We start from the raw sequence: 16,804 nt of genomic DNA, 5'->3' as shown, positions 1-16,804 counted from the left end.
ATTTGTACATAATGTTTATGTAAACATCTGCTTGGGGGTGTTCTTAACTTATTTATTTGAGTCATTTCATTCGCCCTGCTGAAGATGTGCCGATCCTAATGGCCAAGTCCAGAGACACGAAGACTTTTCTCTACCAACCAGTGCTTAGTAGAGTAAGTGTACCGCACTGGTTTGAATGTGGCTGTATTAGTGATGGTTGAGGGTGTTCAGGTGGACCCAGATTTCTCTCCCTCCTCCTCGTTTTGAGATTGTTGGATTATTAAATACAGAATAGAAAAAAACCAAAAAAATTATCTGTTCAAATGTTGCTGCAAACACGTTTTTCTTAAGAAGAGGAGAAACAGTCAAACAGTCAATGGTCACACTGAGATAGAGTAATTAGATACTGGGGCTTTGTGGGGAATGTTTTGCTGTCATTGTTTGGGTATCCATGTTCCCTTAGAGGGAAGGGTCTCTGCAAATCAATACAAAGTAGTCCCAGCATGTTTATCCTATAATGAAAACTTTCTATTCTGATGGGAGAGGTTTCTTCCAGGATAACAGTGTGTGTTGTAGCCATGGACATTGTTCAACCAATTTGAGCACCTATGGGAGATTTCTGATCAACAAAATCTTAAAGAAGTTAATCAAATATCAATTAAATTAAATACTAGAATCAAAGACAAAAGAGAAGATCTAATGGTACATGGTGCTCACTTTATGTTGGTTTTTATCAAGGCTGAAAAGAATAAAATATTTGAATTTGAGTATTTGATTTTTGTCATACTTTAAAGAAAACATAATTTTCACAGGACTCTTTTCTGGAAATTCATACCAAAGTCAGGCAATGCAAAGTTCAGAGACGCAGTGAACTGCATCTCAGACTCTACAGCCCTCAGTGGGCATGTTAAATGTTAAAGTTCATGACAGTACAATTAGAAAAGGACTGAAAGAAAGTGTGGCTTGTTTGGAAGGATTGCAAGAAGAGAAAAGAACTGGGGGGTGTGGCTTAGCTTGCAAAGCTGCATCTAAAAGAACACAAGACATTCTAGAACAATGTGCTTAAGACAGACAGGACCAAAATAGAGATGTTTGGTCAGCACTATGTTTGGTGAAAATGCAAAAACACCTCATACCAACTGTCACGGTGGTGGAGAGGTGATGATTTGAGTTTGCTTTGCAACCACTGGACCAGGGCACAAGAAAATTATCCCAAGCACCCCAGCAAATGTGCAACATAATGACTGAAAAAGAAAAGAATCAAGGGGTTTCAATGGCCCTGTCAAAGCCCAGAACTCATGCTGTGATTGGCATGCTGCGTGGGACCTTAAGAGAGCTGTGCATAAACAAATACCCACAAACCTCAATGAACTGAAACGGGGTTGTAAAGAATAGATGGCCAGAATTCTGCTGCAATGATGTGAGAGACTGATAAAGTCAAACAGAAACAGTTACTTCAAGTTATTGCTGCTAAAAGTAATTCTACAATCTATTGAATCATGGGGTGTACTTAGTGTTTCACAGCATTGCACGGAGTCCTGTGAAAACTTTCCTTTTCACATGACTGTACATTTGATCTGTATTCTAGTTTAAAGACACACACAAGTCCAATTCCATTGTAATGTTTGGGCAATTCATACAGTCGTACATTCATTTATGAAATATCTTTATTTAAAATGAAGGGAGGCCCAAACAAAATATATGCATATACATAGTAATTTACGCACTACTTCTTTCAGTGTTTCTCAAGATTGCATCACTATGTATAAGCCAATAATTCCAACTATGCTGATGTAAGCTTAAGATATGACACTGTGGCGATAGCTAATGTCTGTATTAGATTGAGAAGAAAACAAAACAAAACAAAAAACAGTGACATTTTCAGACAGATTGTCTTGGTGGTGTGCAATAAGGCATCAAAGAAGGAATGTATATTGTCACTGCATAATGAACTGCATTGGGCTTCTTCTTGCGGCCCCCAAACCTGTTAGCTCGACATGCTATCTTCTGCCAGTGTGCTGACATGATGGCTTTTCCAGTGAGTGAGCAGGACTGCCAATAGTGTCTGGGCTGGAATGGGCTCATGGTGTAGAAATGAGAGTGAGGCTCTGTGCTGCTCTATAAATACCCCTGTCAGGCTAATATCAAATCAGCCCCGCTCACGAAAGGGCTGGCGTGAGTGTTCGGCGTGTTTTTCAAACACGTCTTCAGAGGTCCGGAGGGTCTTGAAAGGTCAGTGTCACGCTCAATAGCACATTCGTATGAGTAGGTTTGTGCAATGATGTTCATTGTGATGGGTGTCGGAGATAAAAAAAAAAAAATTGTCATTAGAATTAATTATCCATGGGGTTATGGGACAAGGCTGTGAAACTGCGGCTCCCAACCGCTTGTGTCGATGCCAGATGAATGACTGATTTAGACATTAACCGTACATGTACTCTTAACATACACTGCTTTCCAGACACTGCCAAAAATGTCCTATTTGATGCCCAACACGTCCACAAATTCTAATTCGATTTAGAGCACACGCAGCCTGCTTTTTTTTTTTTATTTTACTTGAATTATAGCTTTAAGCCAAGCTGCTCATTTTTCAGTCTTGCAAATTAAATGACAAAATGTCTTCTTTGTCTGTTCCCTCCAGAATGCCACTTTTCTCTACTGATGCCACTATTGACAGGGCATTGCATGTGTGTCTTACACAACTGTTACAAAGCACAAATCAGAATTGATCTTTCTTTTTTTTTAATTGTGGTTAAGGTTTGGTTAGATTTCAGCATAAAAGTGACTTGGCTAGTTTTAGGAAAAGATTATGGCTTGGGTTAATATAAATAATGTATAAAGAAACCACCACTACTGACATTTTGTTGTCCCACACACACTCACTCAGCCTTCTCTCGCTTTGGGCTTTGTGGTATTTTAACACACCACATTACTTTCTTCTTTGCTCCTAATGGACCAGAATCCTAATTCAGCTTGTTGCCAGATTTTAATCATGTGTCATTTGTGGTGTACGGTGGCTCCACAGCGTGTGTGTTTACATATTGACTTAACAAGCAAAAATTCCCTGGTTTGATTCCAGAAGGAGACACTGCTTTAGTGACCCCTTGTGAATAAGGGAGCAGCTGAAAGTAGCTGCTTCTTCTCCTTTTCATTTTCATGGTACATATGGGGAACTATCCTCAGCACTGCTCTTAATCAGTCCTGTTTGTTAGCCTCATTACGTTCTGATTTGTTTCTAAGTTGTTTTCCAAAAAATGGGTCTCTCGTGGCTCTAGTGTTGGGGAACCCCTGATTTAAAAGGCAAACACACCTGCCTGACGCCACTGCCACAGCTGCCGGTGCCAGTGATGAAGAAGTTTCCAGGGAACGGATGATAATCCTGACACTACATCCTCCTAAGTCAGTGAGGCATGCAGTATAGATATGGATGTGTCGCTGGCAGATTGGGAGGTAGATTTCCCATCTACACCTCCTGTGGTGGCTGGTGCCTCTGGGGAGCTGCTATGTAAATAATGAATGCCTGTGGGTGTGAAACATGCACAGATAACCTTCAAGACAGGCGCGGATCAGTGCCTTCACATTAGCTGATAGGATTAAGGTTAAAATCTACAGAAACCTCTCCATAAGAAAACACAAATCTAGCTCACCGAATAGCAGGTTACATCAGTACGTTGTGTTCAGTGATAAGGAAAGGTGGAGGTAATCATGGGGGACTGGTAATAGTTCAGCAATCTGATGATGGAAATGACAGAGCGCCACAAGTCTGCCTCTCTCCACCTAAAAAAAGATTTAGCAGTCTGACAAGTTCTAGAATATTTTTTGAGTTAAATTCAAGCTCAACTTGTTTAACAAAATGCAAAATTCATGAGTCGATGGTTGACAAGTCACAAGTGTATTTACACGACTGCTGAACTTCTCATATAAAATAAATACACAAACTTTAAGTCGACATGCAGTGCACTTCCTTTGTCTTGTCATAAGTTACCGGTCCCAGTGTTCAAATAGATGGCAAATGTAATCTTAGAGAGAACCTCCTGTTTCGATGTTCTGTTAAGAGATGAACATATGTTCCATAAGAAAGGAAAATACTAAAGGAACAAAATCATTCCCTCTGTTGTCCCATCTGTCTGCAGAAGGACATTGTGCACCCAACAGCGCCCTGTTAACTTCTCTTTCTCACAAGTCGGCTCTTGCTGAGCAGCCAAAGATGTCCCACAATTCCCTCATCTCCGTGCTCCCAAATTGCTTCAGGTATAGTGACAATTAGAGGCTTGAGGGACAAACCCTTTAACAATGTCTGGTGCATATTCCTGAGAAGAAAACCCACAATGGATGACCCTCAAGTCAAAATGAGTAAGCCTTGTTTGCACACGTATTATGAAAACTAATTTTGTTAGCTGGGAATGGTGAATTTGAACATGTGTCCTTGTTTCTTATTATTTTGCTGTGTGGGAGAACTGTACCTGCTGGAAGAACTCATTAAACCAGAGTAATTAGCATCCACAGCTGTAACACAATGACGCCTATTCATCAAAGATATTGGTACCTGCATCCTTCATAATGTGTTTTTGTTGGTCTGTCTGTACTTTCTGTCTGTCCCTCTGTTTATTTGACCATCAGTACAACTCTACTTTTAACAACACAACATATTTTCTTGCATGTTCAGCTGGCATTGCCTGAAGGTCAAGGATGGATGATGTCCATCTGTCTTTGATTCTTTCCCCCTCCAGTGAAACGTTTATGGCCATAGTTGGAATGAGGAAATAGAGGGTGAGTGAAAGAAAGACTGCAGCAGCGATGAAGGGTTTGGGCATCATTGTTAAGCTGTGCTCCAGGCTGGTCTTGAAGGACGGTTAAACCTAAAGTCCAAACCCAGCATGGAGAGAGGGTTGGGAGCTAATCCCTCATCCTCAGGCAGGTGTATCACAAAGGCTAAACATATACATAGAAAGACCGACCAGGGGAGAAAGTTTGGATAATTGAAGTCCGCTAAGAAATGAGCATTTGCACCCTAAGGGGGAGTCAGCTCTGCTTTGTGGTATTACTTCTTAATGTTATCAAGGTAAAAGAGATGGGGGATTCATTCCCAACCTTTTTAACATTGTTTATTGCTACCCTATTTGGGAATTTAAGGGAGTATTGGGGTGGGAGTCCTTACAGCACTAGTGGGTGAACTGTATTTCCTCCATGTTTACATTTTTCTAAAGCCGCTTCAGGCAGAAATGTGGCCACTGGTACGACTTGTTTGCCATCAGTTGCAGTAAACCTGAATCTTAAAATCAAATGAAAAGTTTCCACGAATCCATGTGTTCTGATAAAAAGACACGTTAACAATTCGAGCCTTCACTGACCCAAAGAGAGGGAGGATGGGTGATCATTTCTGTTACATGAGCCCTAATCATTCATGACACTACCTTGTCTCTACAAGGTGTCTTTGTCTTTGACTGTCCTGATTCCCCTCAGCAGCAAAACAGCCAAAGTCAAATTGAATCCAGAAAGGAGGATTTTAAACGGAAAGATAAGGGGGCAGATATGCCTTAATCATCATTTGCTCTTGATTAGAAAATCAATGGCCTTTGATGCCAGAGTGCATGTCTGCCTTTGGAGTTAAGAGTGTGACAATGACAATGTGGACTGGAAAATTGGCCTTTTAAACAGCTACTATCTCTTTGTTGTTTGGAGCCCCATTCTTTAATGCAGTGAAAAGTCTCCTCTATCACATAATGTCTGCCTGTCAAAGAAATTACTTTTTCTTTCGCTCCTGTGTGAAACTTTGTTAAGAAATCCTTTCGAAGCTTAGAAAGCACAGGGAATTTCTTAGTTTGTAGAGCTGACTTTCACAGTATTTCCTTGATTTATGTAACAGATGAGAAATAAAGTTGTCACTCAATTCTCTGTGGCAGTTTTGAGATATGCCAAAGAGAGAAAATCTTTGATGCCTTCCCGGTTTACCTGTCAGAAAGGTTTAAAGGCACTGTGTCCCAAGTTATAGTATTGCTAGGCGGTTGCAGTCAAAGAGTCTTTGCACCTATGAACTGCATAACAGTTTTTGCTCTGTGTTGATATAAAACAGAAATATACAGTACCTAAAGCATTAACTTACTATTGCTGTATTTTTCAATACGCCTTCTGGCATTTAAAGTGGTGAATTTTTGCCTTCGTACCTTCATAGCACCTCGAAAATGAATATTTGTAACTCTAAAACAGCTGGTAAAGAAGTTGAGCAAACCGTCTATCCCACGAATAGAATATTATCTGTATCGTATCTCAGCCTACAGTGAATTTTATGTATATTTCATGCCTTATTTAACTACAACAGTCGTGTTTTCACCTCTTATTAATATGCTGTGAATTATTTTTTTTAAAACTCCTCTTACCAGGTATCTTTCCTCATTCCCTTGTCCTCTCTAGTCTTTGCCTTTGTGCCAAGCTGTTGTACTTGCTGTGTTTTTACCAGCTCTGCATATCGATCCTGCTTTATCGCCAGCCGCTCCCTTTGCAATAAGCCTGCAGGAATATGGATGAGGTCTGGTTGGCAGGGGATGCACAGCTGATTAATATGCTCTGCGTGAGGATATGATGAAAATTCACATTTATATGTCTATATGAACACTGTGATGTCTGTGCAAGGAAGGTCTGTGGTGGTGTACGAGGTATGTTAGAGCTTCAATCCCAATTCCTACATGTGGATGCTTAGGAAAAACCCCTTGCCATCATATTGTAAGAAACTTAGCTTTTTAATGTACAGGCTAATATTGTGAGTGGGCTTTATTTCTTATTACCAAAACCATGGCTGCTGGTATTGGTGGCTAAACAAAACACCTTATGAAAACAAAAGTAACCTGTGAGTGAAGATGAGGTTAAAGAAAGTGCAAAAACAAAACTGTCTCCCTGAAGGACAGTCTTATGATTTTAAGCCACAACCATCCGTGCTGCTTCCTAATGACTTTGTTGCACTTTCACATCTTCGCTCATGGCACCCTAAAGTAGCTGGTGTGTAATAACCAGCAGTTTTTACATAAAGTGTCAGCAATATGAATCTCCTATAGTGTAATGAAAGAGAGTATGGGTACTAGAAATACTAGATGCATTATCTTATAGTTTGCCCCTGACGATCATGTACACCGTGCACTAGTGTACACAATATATTGATTGCAGTTCAAACAGAGAGCTGACAGCTTCTAATCGGTGTAAAGGTATTAGCCTTTGCTATCTGTAAATGGAAATGTCAGTATTCAGCCCCTGATCCGTTCTTTCCAGGCCTAAGGTAATCTCTGGAAGATGTACAAACCAAGATGTATGACAGCAGTTTACTAAAAAGTAAACTGCTGTCAATTTAAAATGTGGATGCCATACCATTTAGACTTGAAAGACCTAAAAACTAAAATGAGAATTGTTAATAAATAAGTAATGAACTAATAAATATGTTAATAAGATACATCGCAAAAACTTGAATCCCAAATCTGATGTTCTAAGAGTTGCAGTTAAGCTTTGTTTCAGAAAATTTCAGAGTTGTTTTTTCTTTTTCAATTTGACGTCAGTTTAACAGCCTACATTTATTGTAATGAGTACCTTAGTCCAGCGGTCCCCAACCTTTTTGCGCCACGGACCGGTTTATGCCCGACAATATTTTCACGGACCGGCAATAAGGTGTCGTGGATAAATACAACAAAATAAAACTAGTGCCGGTACCGAAAAAAAGAAGATTTATTCATAACACACGTGAAAAGACCCAGGAAAACCGAGTTAACGATAAAAACGATAACAAAATAACGCTGAAAACCGATAAAAACCCTGAAAACCACACATTTCACACCTGAGCCTCAACTCTCGCGGCCCGGTACCAAACGACTCACGGACCGGTACCGGTCCGAGGCCCGGGGGTTGGGGACCGCTGCCTTAGTCAATTGAAGGTATGTGTCATTGTGGGAAGAGTGCAGTAAAGGAGTTTGGTAAAATTAAAAGGAAAAAAAAAGTCATTACGTATTTGTAACCAAAGCTCAATCTCTAACAGTTTGAAGCATTTATACAGGGAGTGCAGAATTATTAGGCAAGTTGTATTTTTGAGGAATAATTTTATTATTGAACAACAACCATGTTCTCAATGAACCCAAAAAACTCATTAATATCAAAGCTGAATGTTTTTGGAAGTAGTTTGTAGTTTGTTTTAGTTTTAGCTATTTTAGGGGATATCTGTGTGTGCAGGTGACTATTACTGTGCATAATTATTAGGCAACTTAACAAAAACAAATATATACCCATTTCAATTATTTGTTTTACCAGTGAAACCAATATAACATCTCCACATTCACAAATATACATTTCTGACATTCAAAAACAAAACAAAAACAAATCAGCGACCAATATAGCCACCTTTCTTTGCAAGGACACTCAAAAGCCTGCCATCCATGGATTCTGTCAGTGTTTTGATCTGTTCACCATCAACATTGCGTGCAGCAGCAACCACAGCCTCCCAGACACTGTTCAGAGAGGTGTACTGTTTTCCTCCTTGTAAATCTCACATTTGATGATGGACCACAGGTTCTCAATGGGGTTCAGATCAGGTGAACAAGGAGGCCATGTCATTAGTTTTTCTTCTTTATACCCTTTCTTGCCAGCCACGCTGTGGAGTACTTGGACGCTGTGATGGAGCATTGTCCTGCATGAAAATCATGTTTTTCTTGAAGGATGCAGACTTCTTCCTGTACCACTGCTTGAAGAAGGTGTCTTCCAGAAACTGGCAGTAGGACTGGGAGTTGAGCTTGACTCATCCTCAACCCAAAAAGGCCCCACAAGCTCATCTTTGATGATACCAGCCCAAACCAGTACTCCACCTCCACCTTGCTGGCGCCTGAGTGGGACTGGAGCTCCTCTGCCCTTTACCAATCCAGCCACGGGCCCATCCATCTGGCCCATCAAGACTCACTCTCATTTCATCAGTCCATAAAACCTTAGAAACATCAGTCTTGAGATATTTCTTGGCCCAGTCTTGACGCTTCAGCTTGTGTGTCTTGTTCAGTGGTGGTCGTCTTTCAGCCTTTCTTACCTTGGCCATGTCTCTGAGTATTGCACACCTTGTGCTTTTGGGCACTCCAGTGATGTTGCAGCTCTGAAATATGGCCAAACTGGTGGCAAGTGGCATCTTGGCAGCTGCACGCTTGACTTTTCTCAGTTCATGGGCAGTTATTTTGCGCCTTGGTTTTCCACACGCTTCTTGCGACCCTGTTGACTATTTTGAATGAAACGCTTGATTGTTCGATGATCACGTTCAGAAGCTTTGCAATTTTAAGACTGCTGCATCCCTCTGCAAGATATCTCACTATTTTTGACTTTTCTGAGCCTGTCAAGTCCTTCTTTTGACCCATTTTGCCAAAGGAAAGGAAGTTGCCTAATAATTATGCACACCTGATATGAGCTTGTGGGGCCTTTTTGGGTTGAGGATGGAGTCAAGCTCAACTCCCAGTCCTACTGCCAGTTTCTGGAAGACACCTTCTTCAAGCAGTGGTACAGGAAGAAGTCTGCATCCTTCAAGAAAAACATGATTTTCATGCAGGACAATGCTCCATCACACGCGTCCTGTTGATGTCATTAGACCACACCCCTTCTCATTACAGAGATGCACATCACCTAATACGCTTAATTGGTAGTAGGCTTTCGAGCCTGTACAGCTTGGAGTAAGACAACATGCATGAAGAGGATGATGTGGACAAAATACTCATTTGCCTAATAATTCTGCACTCCCTGTAGGTGTATTCTCGATTTTTATGCTGCATTAGTGACTTCTGCTATCTTACTAAGTGTTGCAATCTCGGGGAGATAAACAGACTAAAGTTTAAAATGTGAAATTCCTTCTTTCTTTGTTGTTGACAATACTTCATGAATATTATTGAGGGAGGCATGTTGCCATCTGCATCCTCTCCAGGCCATAATTGGGTGTAAGGCGCAGCACTGTGACAACACTGCAAAGGGAATTGATCATTCACCATGCAGTTAAGAAAATAAGACAATCTACCTGTAACTGGGATGAGTTTAGTAAGCAAAAATGCCCAATATTTTCTTGCACTAGTTTTTTAACATATAGATGGATTTTCTGCATGTAATATCAACAAGAGCAAAAATTTAAGATGTCACCTTGGACTTTTGAGTTGTACTCTTTACCCTGATTTGCTTAATTTTACACACCCATTTCCTTGTAATAACAATGTCCAGCTAAAAAGAAAGAATCTCAAGCCAAACAGTAATGTGCCCTCATCATAGCTGTATTTAAAAAAAAAAAAAGATAGGCGGAGGAACATGGATAAAGCTGATATTTGTCAGAGCAGTGCAGGTAACTGCTTTTGCAGTTTTGCCCTTGACTTGCTTCAGTTGGTTTTGCACTGAATAAAAGCCTCATTTTAAGAGAATTACGTAGCCATAACAACCATCTCAGGTACAGCGTATTGTGTCAGGCACAGTTGTTGAAAGTGAAGTAGAGGCTTATTCTCCCTGGGGAATGGCCGCATCAATCAGACAGTAGTGATATGTCTTTCATTTTTACCTTTAATAGGCCTGTTTCCTGTTATGCCTTCCTGATCAGATTAGTGATTGAACACATAAGAACAGTGGATCACCTCCAAGTAAGCCACTCAAGTACCTCCAGTGATGAAAGTTACCTTAAAGCCTGCTCCACTGTAAAAGCACAGGTTTTAACAGAATGTGACTTTTACAGAAGTGACTTTATTTGACACTTTCATTTCTAATGTTTTAATTTTGGGCTTTAATCCCTTGTTTTAGTCATTGTATTCCCTGAGTCCAAAAGGTTTTAGAGTAAACATGTTAACATATTAAGCATGCATTGTTTATACTTAATATGCATATATATATTCTTTATTTGTGATAAAGTTATGCATGTAGATACATTTTTTCTTTAGTCTATCTTCATTTACTTTGTGTTTTTCGAGAGGATACGTTGTAGCTCTCTACTCTTATCCTTCCAGCATTCTGTGCTCACAGCATGGCTACGTGTTCCACTGAGGCAACCCTGCTGTGTGACGGTAATGATTGCAGGTGTGTATGGAAACCACTTGTTAGCTTGACAAGATGCAAGTTACAGACAAACAAACATTATGTTTTTATTCTGAGTGAGGAGTCTGTCACACCCTCCCTGAGTGTGATTGTTCAAATCCCACCTGCACTGACGTTTCACCTCAGTGACACATTGCCATTCAGACGTTGCCTCGTACCCATACGTAAATTCCATATGGGCCAGTGTTTGTTTTGTTTTTGATATCTGATTTCGGGTTTGACTTTTTCCAATTTATGGTGCATATTGCATTATTCAGTATAAAATATTTTCCTTGAAATGGCTAGGAAACACAAATATTAGGTATATACAGTGTGTTCACAGAATTTAGCACTGGCCCCCTGGTAGATAGATAGATAGCTAGGTTGCACTTTAACTGGGTTGTGTTTAAACAAGAATTCCTGCATTAAGGCCAGCATCTTGGATTCCACAGCTGAATATAAATAGCGGATGCATCATGTGCTCTGTGTGTTTCTGAGCCCTCCTTGGCACTAGTGTTTAATATGAGTACTTCTGTGACCAGCGATAAGGCCGTTATGGCCATGACAAGGCCTTGTCTTGCTCTGCCATGATGCTTCTATTGCTCCTAGTGGTGGTTTGCTCCCAGGGCCAAAAACAATATGCTGTAAATTGAGCTGCGGACTCTTCAGGTTGATGTGCTGCCTGCAAACGTGATGTGATTGGGTATCGATTCACACCACGATGCTAAAATTGCCTGCCTCATGGCCCCAGACACCAATAGTGACAGCTTCAGTACAGGACAGGAAGAATGCCATGGCATGGGTCTGTGTCTGGGCGAGGATACCTTCTCTCTGCTCTCTGAGCCACGCCCTCTTCTCCTCCCTCAAGAGGAAAGGATTAGAGATTAAAAGGACAGAGCTCCCCTACTGTGTTGCATGAACATATCACAGCTAGATATACGGCAATTTAACATGCCTCAGAAGCAATTTTTGTTGGCATTTTGCAATCCCTTTATATAAAAGAAAAAAAACATGTAAACATCTTCCTTTCATTAAAATGCCAGTGATATTTGCACATGAGCAGTTTTTTAATCTGTTCAACTTTTAACATTTGCAACGCTGAACAAAGATGGGGTAGTTTTCTGCTGGCTTTTCATTCCAAAGTAGTGGTGACACAGCACTGTCAATCTGCATTCAGCATGATTAAAACATGCCTCGGATCCTGTTGGAAGATGAATAATGCAAGAGAAATTGCTTGTGTAATGAATAAATGGCAAATAATCCTACTACAATTAACTCTTCTACATACAGTATGCAAACCAGTCATGCTCCATCTACTAGGACAAGGTGTCCAGCTAAGGAAAATCCACAGTAGCCTTGTACTGTTGAATAAATATTGTTGAAGGTTTAGATGAGTTGAACATGTCTTATGTCTATGCTGTCAGCTTTAATGGAGGCATCGTAGTTTCAATTTTTTGAGGTATCTAACAGATGAAATATTTACAAAACAATAATTAAATGATGAATTTGAAACTAGAGTCCAAATATTAGAATTATTTGAATGCAATTTTTGGTAGATGTTTTCACGGCAGTTCACTAAGCAGTTATCCAGCAGTTATCCTAATGTACTTACAGAAGAGACATTATAGGTGGGTGGCGTGCATCTCCTTATAATAACATTTCTGAACTAAACCTTGGGAATCACTGGGATCTTTTTTTCATGGACTGTCTCTCCTTAGTTGGCAATTAGCAATTGGGGCGATCGTGGCTCAAGAGTTGGGAGTTCGCCTTGTAATCGGAAGGTTGCCGGTTCGAGCCCCGGCTCGGACAGTCTCGGTCGTTGTGTCCTTGGGCAAGACACTCACCCGGCCTACTGGTGGTGGTCAGAGGGCCCGGTGGCGCCAGTTTTTTCATGGACTGTCTCTAGCTTGCCATCACCAGTGTGTGAATGTGTGTGTGAATGGGTGGATGTCAATTAGCATTAACTAGAGCGCTATATAATGTTTACCATTTACCATTTTAAGAGATTAATGTGGTAGATTTCTTAAATCACAGTGATACTTATTTTGTTTATATGTTTAAACACTAGTTTGCCTGTCATTTTTACTGTAATAGTCTGCATGTATTATAATGGATTCTGATATTACCTACAAACTCTCAAAGCAAGAAAATGCTTAAGGATGAAACCCTGTGAAAAAGCTGCAGAGGACACAACAGCTTCAACCAGCTGCAAGCTGTTTAGATAGACTCACTTATGATAATATCTACACTGAACACAGTCATTAAACTCCTGGATTGAATTGGAATTGCTTCTTTTCCAAATGAGACTTTATCTCAGCAGAGTTAAAAAAAAATGCTGAAAATCCAGTATTTTGTGTCATCCTTTGCACAAACACTAAATATTACAAATTTAAAAAATGAGAAGAGTATCACTTTAATTATTTAACATATTGAATTTGTAAACATATTGCATTGTAAATGCTTTTAAATTTCAGTTGTGCAATGCAAAACACTGAGTCTCTCCACCTACACCCTACTCCTTTGGTATAGTAGGTGTTGATGTCAAAAGCTGAGGCAGTTTTCTTTACACACAGCAGAACAAAGCGTGATTTAGGGAAGTGGGAGGGCAGCTGTGGTTGATATATGTGTGTTTGGCTTCATAGGTGAGAAGGATGATGAATGGATGAAGTCCACAGCCACCATAATGGTACCCTTGTGTACCATGGCAGAGGGAAAAGAGGAAGGGTGTACTTGAGAGAATAAAAGTCAGCCTCTTTCAATCAGGACTACCTAAAAGTAAAATTCTTGACAATATATCCTTGTTGTGCTTTCATGATAAGCCTTATGCTTGGGGATGGGGGAGTAGGAGTATGAGAACTTAGGGGTGGAGGGTGTCGGGGGGGGCATCAAATAAGGTGTAAGTTAGGGATTTTTCTATTGAAGAACTGAAGGAATAAAAATCTGTTTACCTGGCCACAGCTGCCTTAAATAAAGTAGGCTGCCTTGGGTGAAAGTCACTAAGGAGTTTGGTTATATTCCACAACAAGATACTGTTAATGGAGGAGCCTTTGAAACACAGAAACATGGGTATTCAAAAATGTTATTATCTCGCACATGTTACCACCAGTGACATGCACACAGTACTCTATGGGTATGCTGTCTTCCTACAGCCATTTTCATATTAAAAAAGAAACATTACCCTGTGGTTGAGTATGACAGAATATACGTATGTGAGTGTATCGTGGCATTTGTGTGTGTGTGTGTGTGTGTGTGTGTGTATGTTTTCCAGCCTCTTTGTCTGTCTGTGTGTTTGCAGTTGTCCTGTCAGGTCATTTGTTGCTGGAGCTATTAATTCCCCCCAGTCCTCTGCCCCTGTTGTGCACTCATTTGCTGATATACTTGGTCTGTCATTAGTTTATATGCCTACTCTGCATGTTGGAGAGAAATATTGACATTGTCAAAGCACCGCTCATTGCTTCTGAACATAAGCCGTGCTTTTACATATCAGGTGTCAAACATAAAGGGTAAATTCATCAACACATTCACTTCAGTGATGTGGCAATTGTACTCCCCTTGGACACAGATTGGGAGAAGAGGCACTTAGAGGGAGAGAACGGAATGAGCAGCAAGAGACTGGAGCTGACCCAGCCATTTTGATGCATATGTTGCACAGAAATATTGACCAGCTCTTTAGTCTGTGACTCCCTCAGGACTAGGTAATTGTCTGTCTGTGTTTCTATTGTTTAAACTAACTGCATTTTGGCAGTCTTCCTCCTCAAATCAAGATGGAAACCTTTGCAGAACAATGATGTAAGACAATGTGCATGCACTGATCAGTGGAGGGAGCTTCAAAATAATTGTATTTTGTTGTCATACAATCTAAAAAATCTATACTATAGTGCTATTAAATATCAAATTTATCTTAACATCCTGCAACCTAAACGAACCTAAACATTTTATTGCTTTCAGATGTATTTAGAAATAGAACGTTTTTGGATTCCTCATAAGAAAAAAGTAAAATTGAAGCAGATGCTGAATAAATTTTTATAATCATCATGATACATTGTTCCCCCGTGATGTATTATCACAAAATATTGTGTATTATCACAAGCAATTAGTTTTAAATGAGATATTCTTTGTTTTCTTGCTAAATAAGATTCTGTCTTCAGCAGCCTTTTATTGTTCTTTATAGGAAGAAAACATCTCTCTCTACTTATTTCTGTAAGACTATACATTGTGTGACATGTAAGCAATTGTTCTGCTAATGATGCAATGTTAATGTTGATTATTGACTATTTTATTTATATAAATAGCATGCTGACAGCATCCTAAACCAAGCAAAGATCACCAAGCGAGTGGATGAACATTTACATATAGACATTGGAAAAACAGTTAACAAAATTACTGCCCGCTTGACAGAGTAACACAAGAACTGACTACAAAATGAAAGCAGAATGTGTTGCGAACAATAAAACAAAAGGCTGGACTCATAACTCGCGAGTTTTTACTCACAGATGTAAATTTTCACATCAACTAATGAAAAAAGAGGGATAAAAAAATAAGTCACCCTTTTATTTTTCATTACCAATTACCAAGGGCAGGTCTTTTACTAAAAATTCATCTATGCAAAAATGCCAAATAAATCTTTTTGTTTGTGTTGGGTTTTAATGTATATGCATGCCGTGGGCTTGGATGGGACTCGTGTTTTTCTTTTCTTTCTATATTGGTATTAAAACCTGTTCTGAAAGCAGACATTTTCAATTTGTAGATGCAAAATATTGCAACGCTGATCTTTTGATGACTTGCATCTAATTTGGAATTAGCATATCCCAGTGAAGTGTACTGTAATTTGTCTTTGATGATTGGTTCGTCTGTAATAGATGGGGGATTGCCTGAGCTCCCTACTGCCCTGTATCTCTCTCTCGCCTTCCCTCTGCTGGAGAGGCACACAGAATCTTTGAAATGTGATTTGACCATCAGAGCAGTGAGAAAGCACTAATATTTTACTGACCTGAAATGAAAGGGATTAGGTGCAAAAACCTTTTGCAAAAGGCTATCTCGATTTACAGGTGATGGTTTGTTTGTTTCTTTTTTTTTCATCCTTTAAAAAGAGGAGACTTGGATATAATCAAAAGATGTGTTCCAAAGCATAAAGCTTTGGGCTTTGAAGCTTTTCAAATGTTTTGCTGGGGGAGGCGAGGTGCTGGAACAGCATGTCTGCATTCAGAGTATCCATGAATCCCTGTCATCAGCTTCCTTCCATCTCCCTTTTCCTCACTTTGCAAAATCTGGCTTTCACCACAGAGCAGATACAAATGCTAGATAATGAACGACTAGATGGCAGGGACTTTGGAAATGGGACTGTTTCAATTTCACAGCCAAGAGCAACATAGATTGCTTTTGTTTTATTGTGGGTATACGTGGCAAAAGAACTTTGCAATTATTTGCACAATTAGTTGTAATTATGGTATAAGCATTTATCTTGTGCACCCAAGAAATTCCAGTGTGTATTCTGCAGGGTAGGATAGGAAGAATTAGTATAGATTCTTTTCTCCAGAAAGTGCTGGTTGTTTGGTTGACGGCAATTAGCAGCTAATACCTGTGGGATCTCCTGTCTGCTCAAACCTGTGCTGTTTTCTGTTCCACAATGATCAGACAATTACTTATGGGCTGAGAACACTTGCAGGACTACGGTTTACACTAGGCATTGTCACAGTGGTAGACTACACTGTACAGCAGTTATTGTTGTTTTCTGGTTGAGTGTTCCCCTGCCTTCGTGCCACACAGATTATGATGAGGTTAC

At 39.9% G+C, this 16,804-nt stretch overlaps 1 protein-coding gene across 2 annotated transcripts in view; it reads left to right on the top strand.

The window, feature by feature from the left end:
* Nucleotides 1-16,804, top strand: part of LOC120435358 (calmodulin-binding transcription activator 1) — a 48,965-nt gene that overhangs the window by 30,282 nt on the left and 1,879 nt on the right. The window contains exons 4-5 of one of the 2 annotated variants that reach the window (XM_039604810.1): nucleotides 10,526-10,595; nucleotides 10,956-10,987. The exons of the other annotated variant lie outside the window; for it this stretch is intronic. Coding sequence (XP_039460744.1) covers nucleotides 10,526-10,567 — 42 coding nt within the window. The 3' untranslated portion in view covers nucleotides 10,568-10,595; nucleotides 10,956-10,987. Of the gene's footprint in view, nucleotides 1-10,525; nucleotides 10,596-10,955; nucleotides 10,988-16,804 lie in introns of those variants that run through there. 2 annotated transcript variants of the gene reach the window in all.

Source organism: Oreochromis aureus, linkage group 20 (genome assembly GCF_013358895.1).
Source record: "Oreochromis aureus strain Israel breed Guangdong linkage group 20, ZZ_aureus, whole genome shotgun sequence".
Taxonomy (NCBI): domain Eukaryota; kingdom Metazoa; phylum Chordata; class Actinopteri; order Cichliformes; family Cichlidae; genus Oreochromis; species Oreochromis aureus.
The sequence above is the reverse complement of the archived record's forward strand: the minus strand, read 5'-3'. Positions and strand labels throughout refer to the sequence as shown.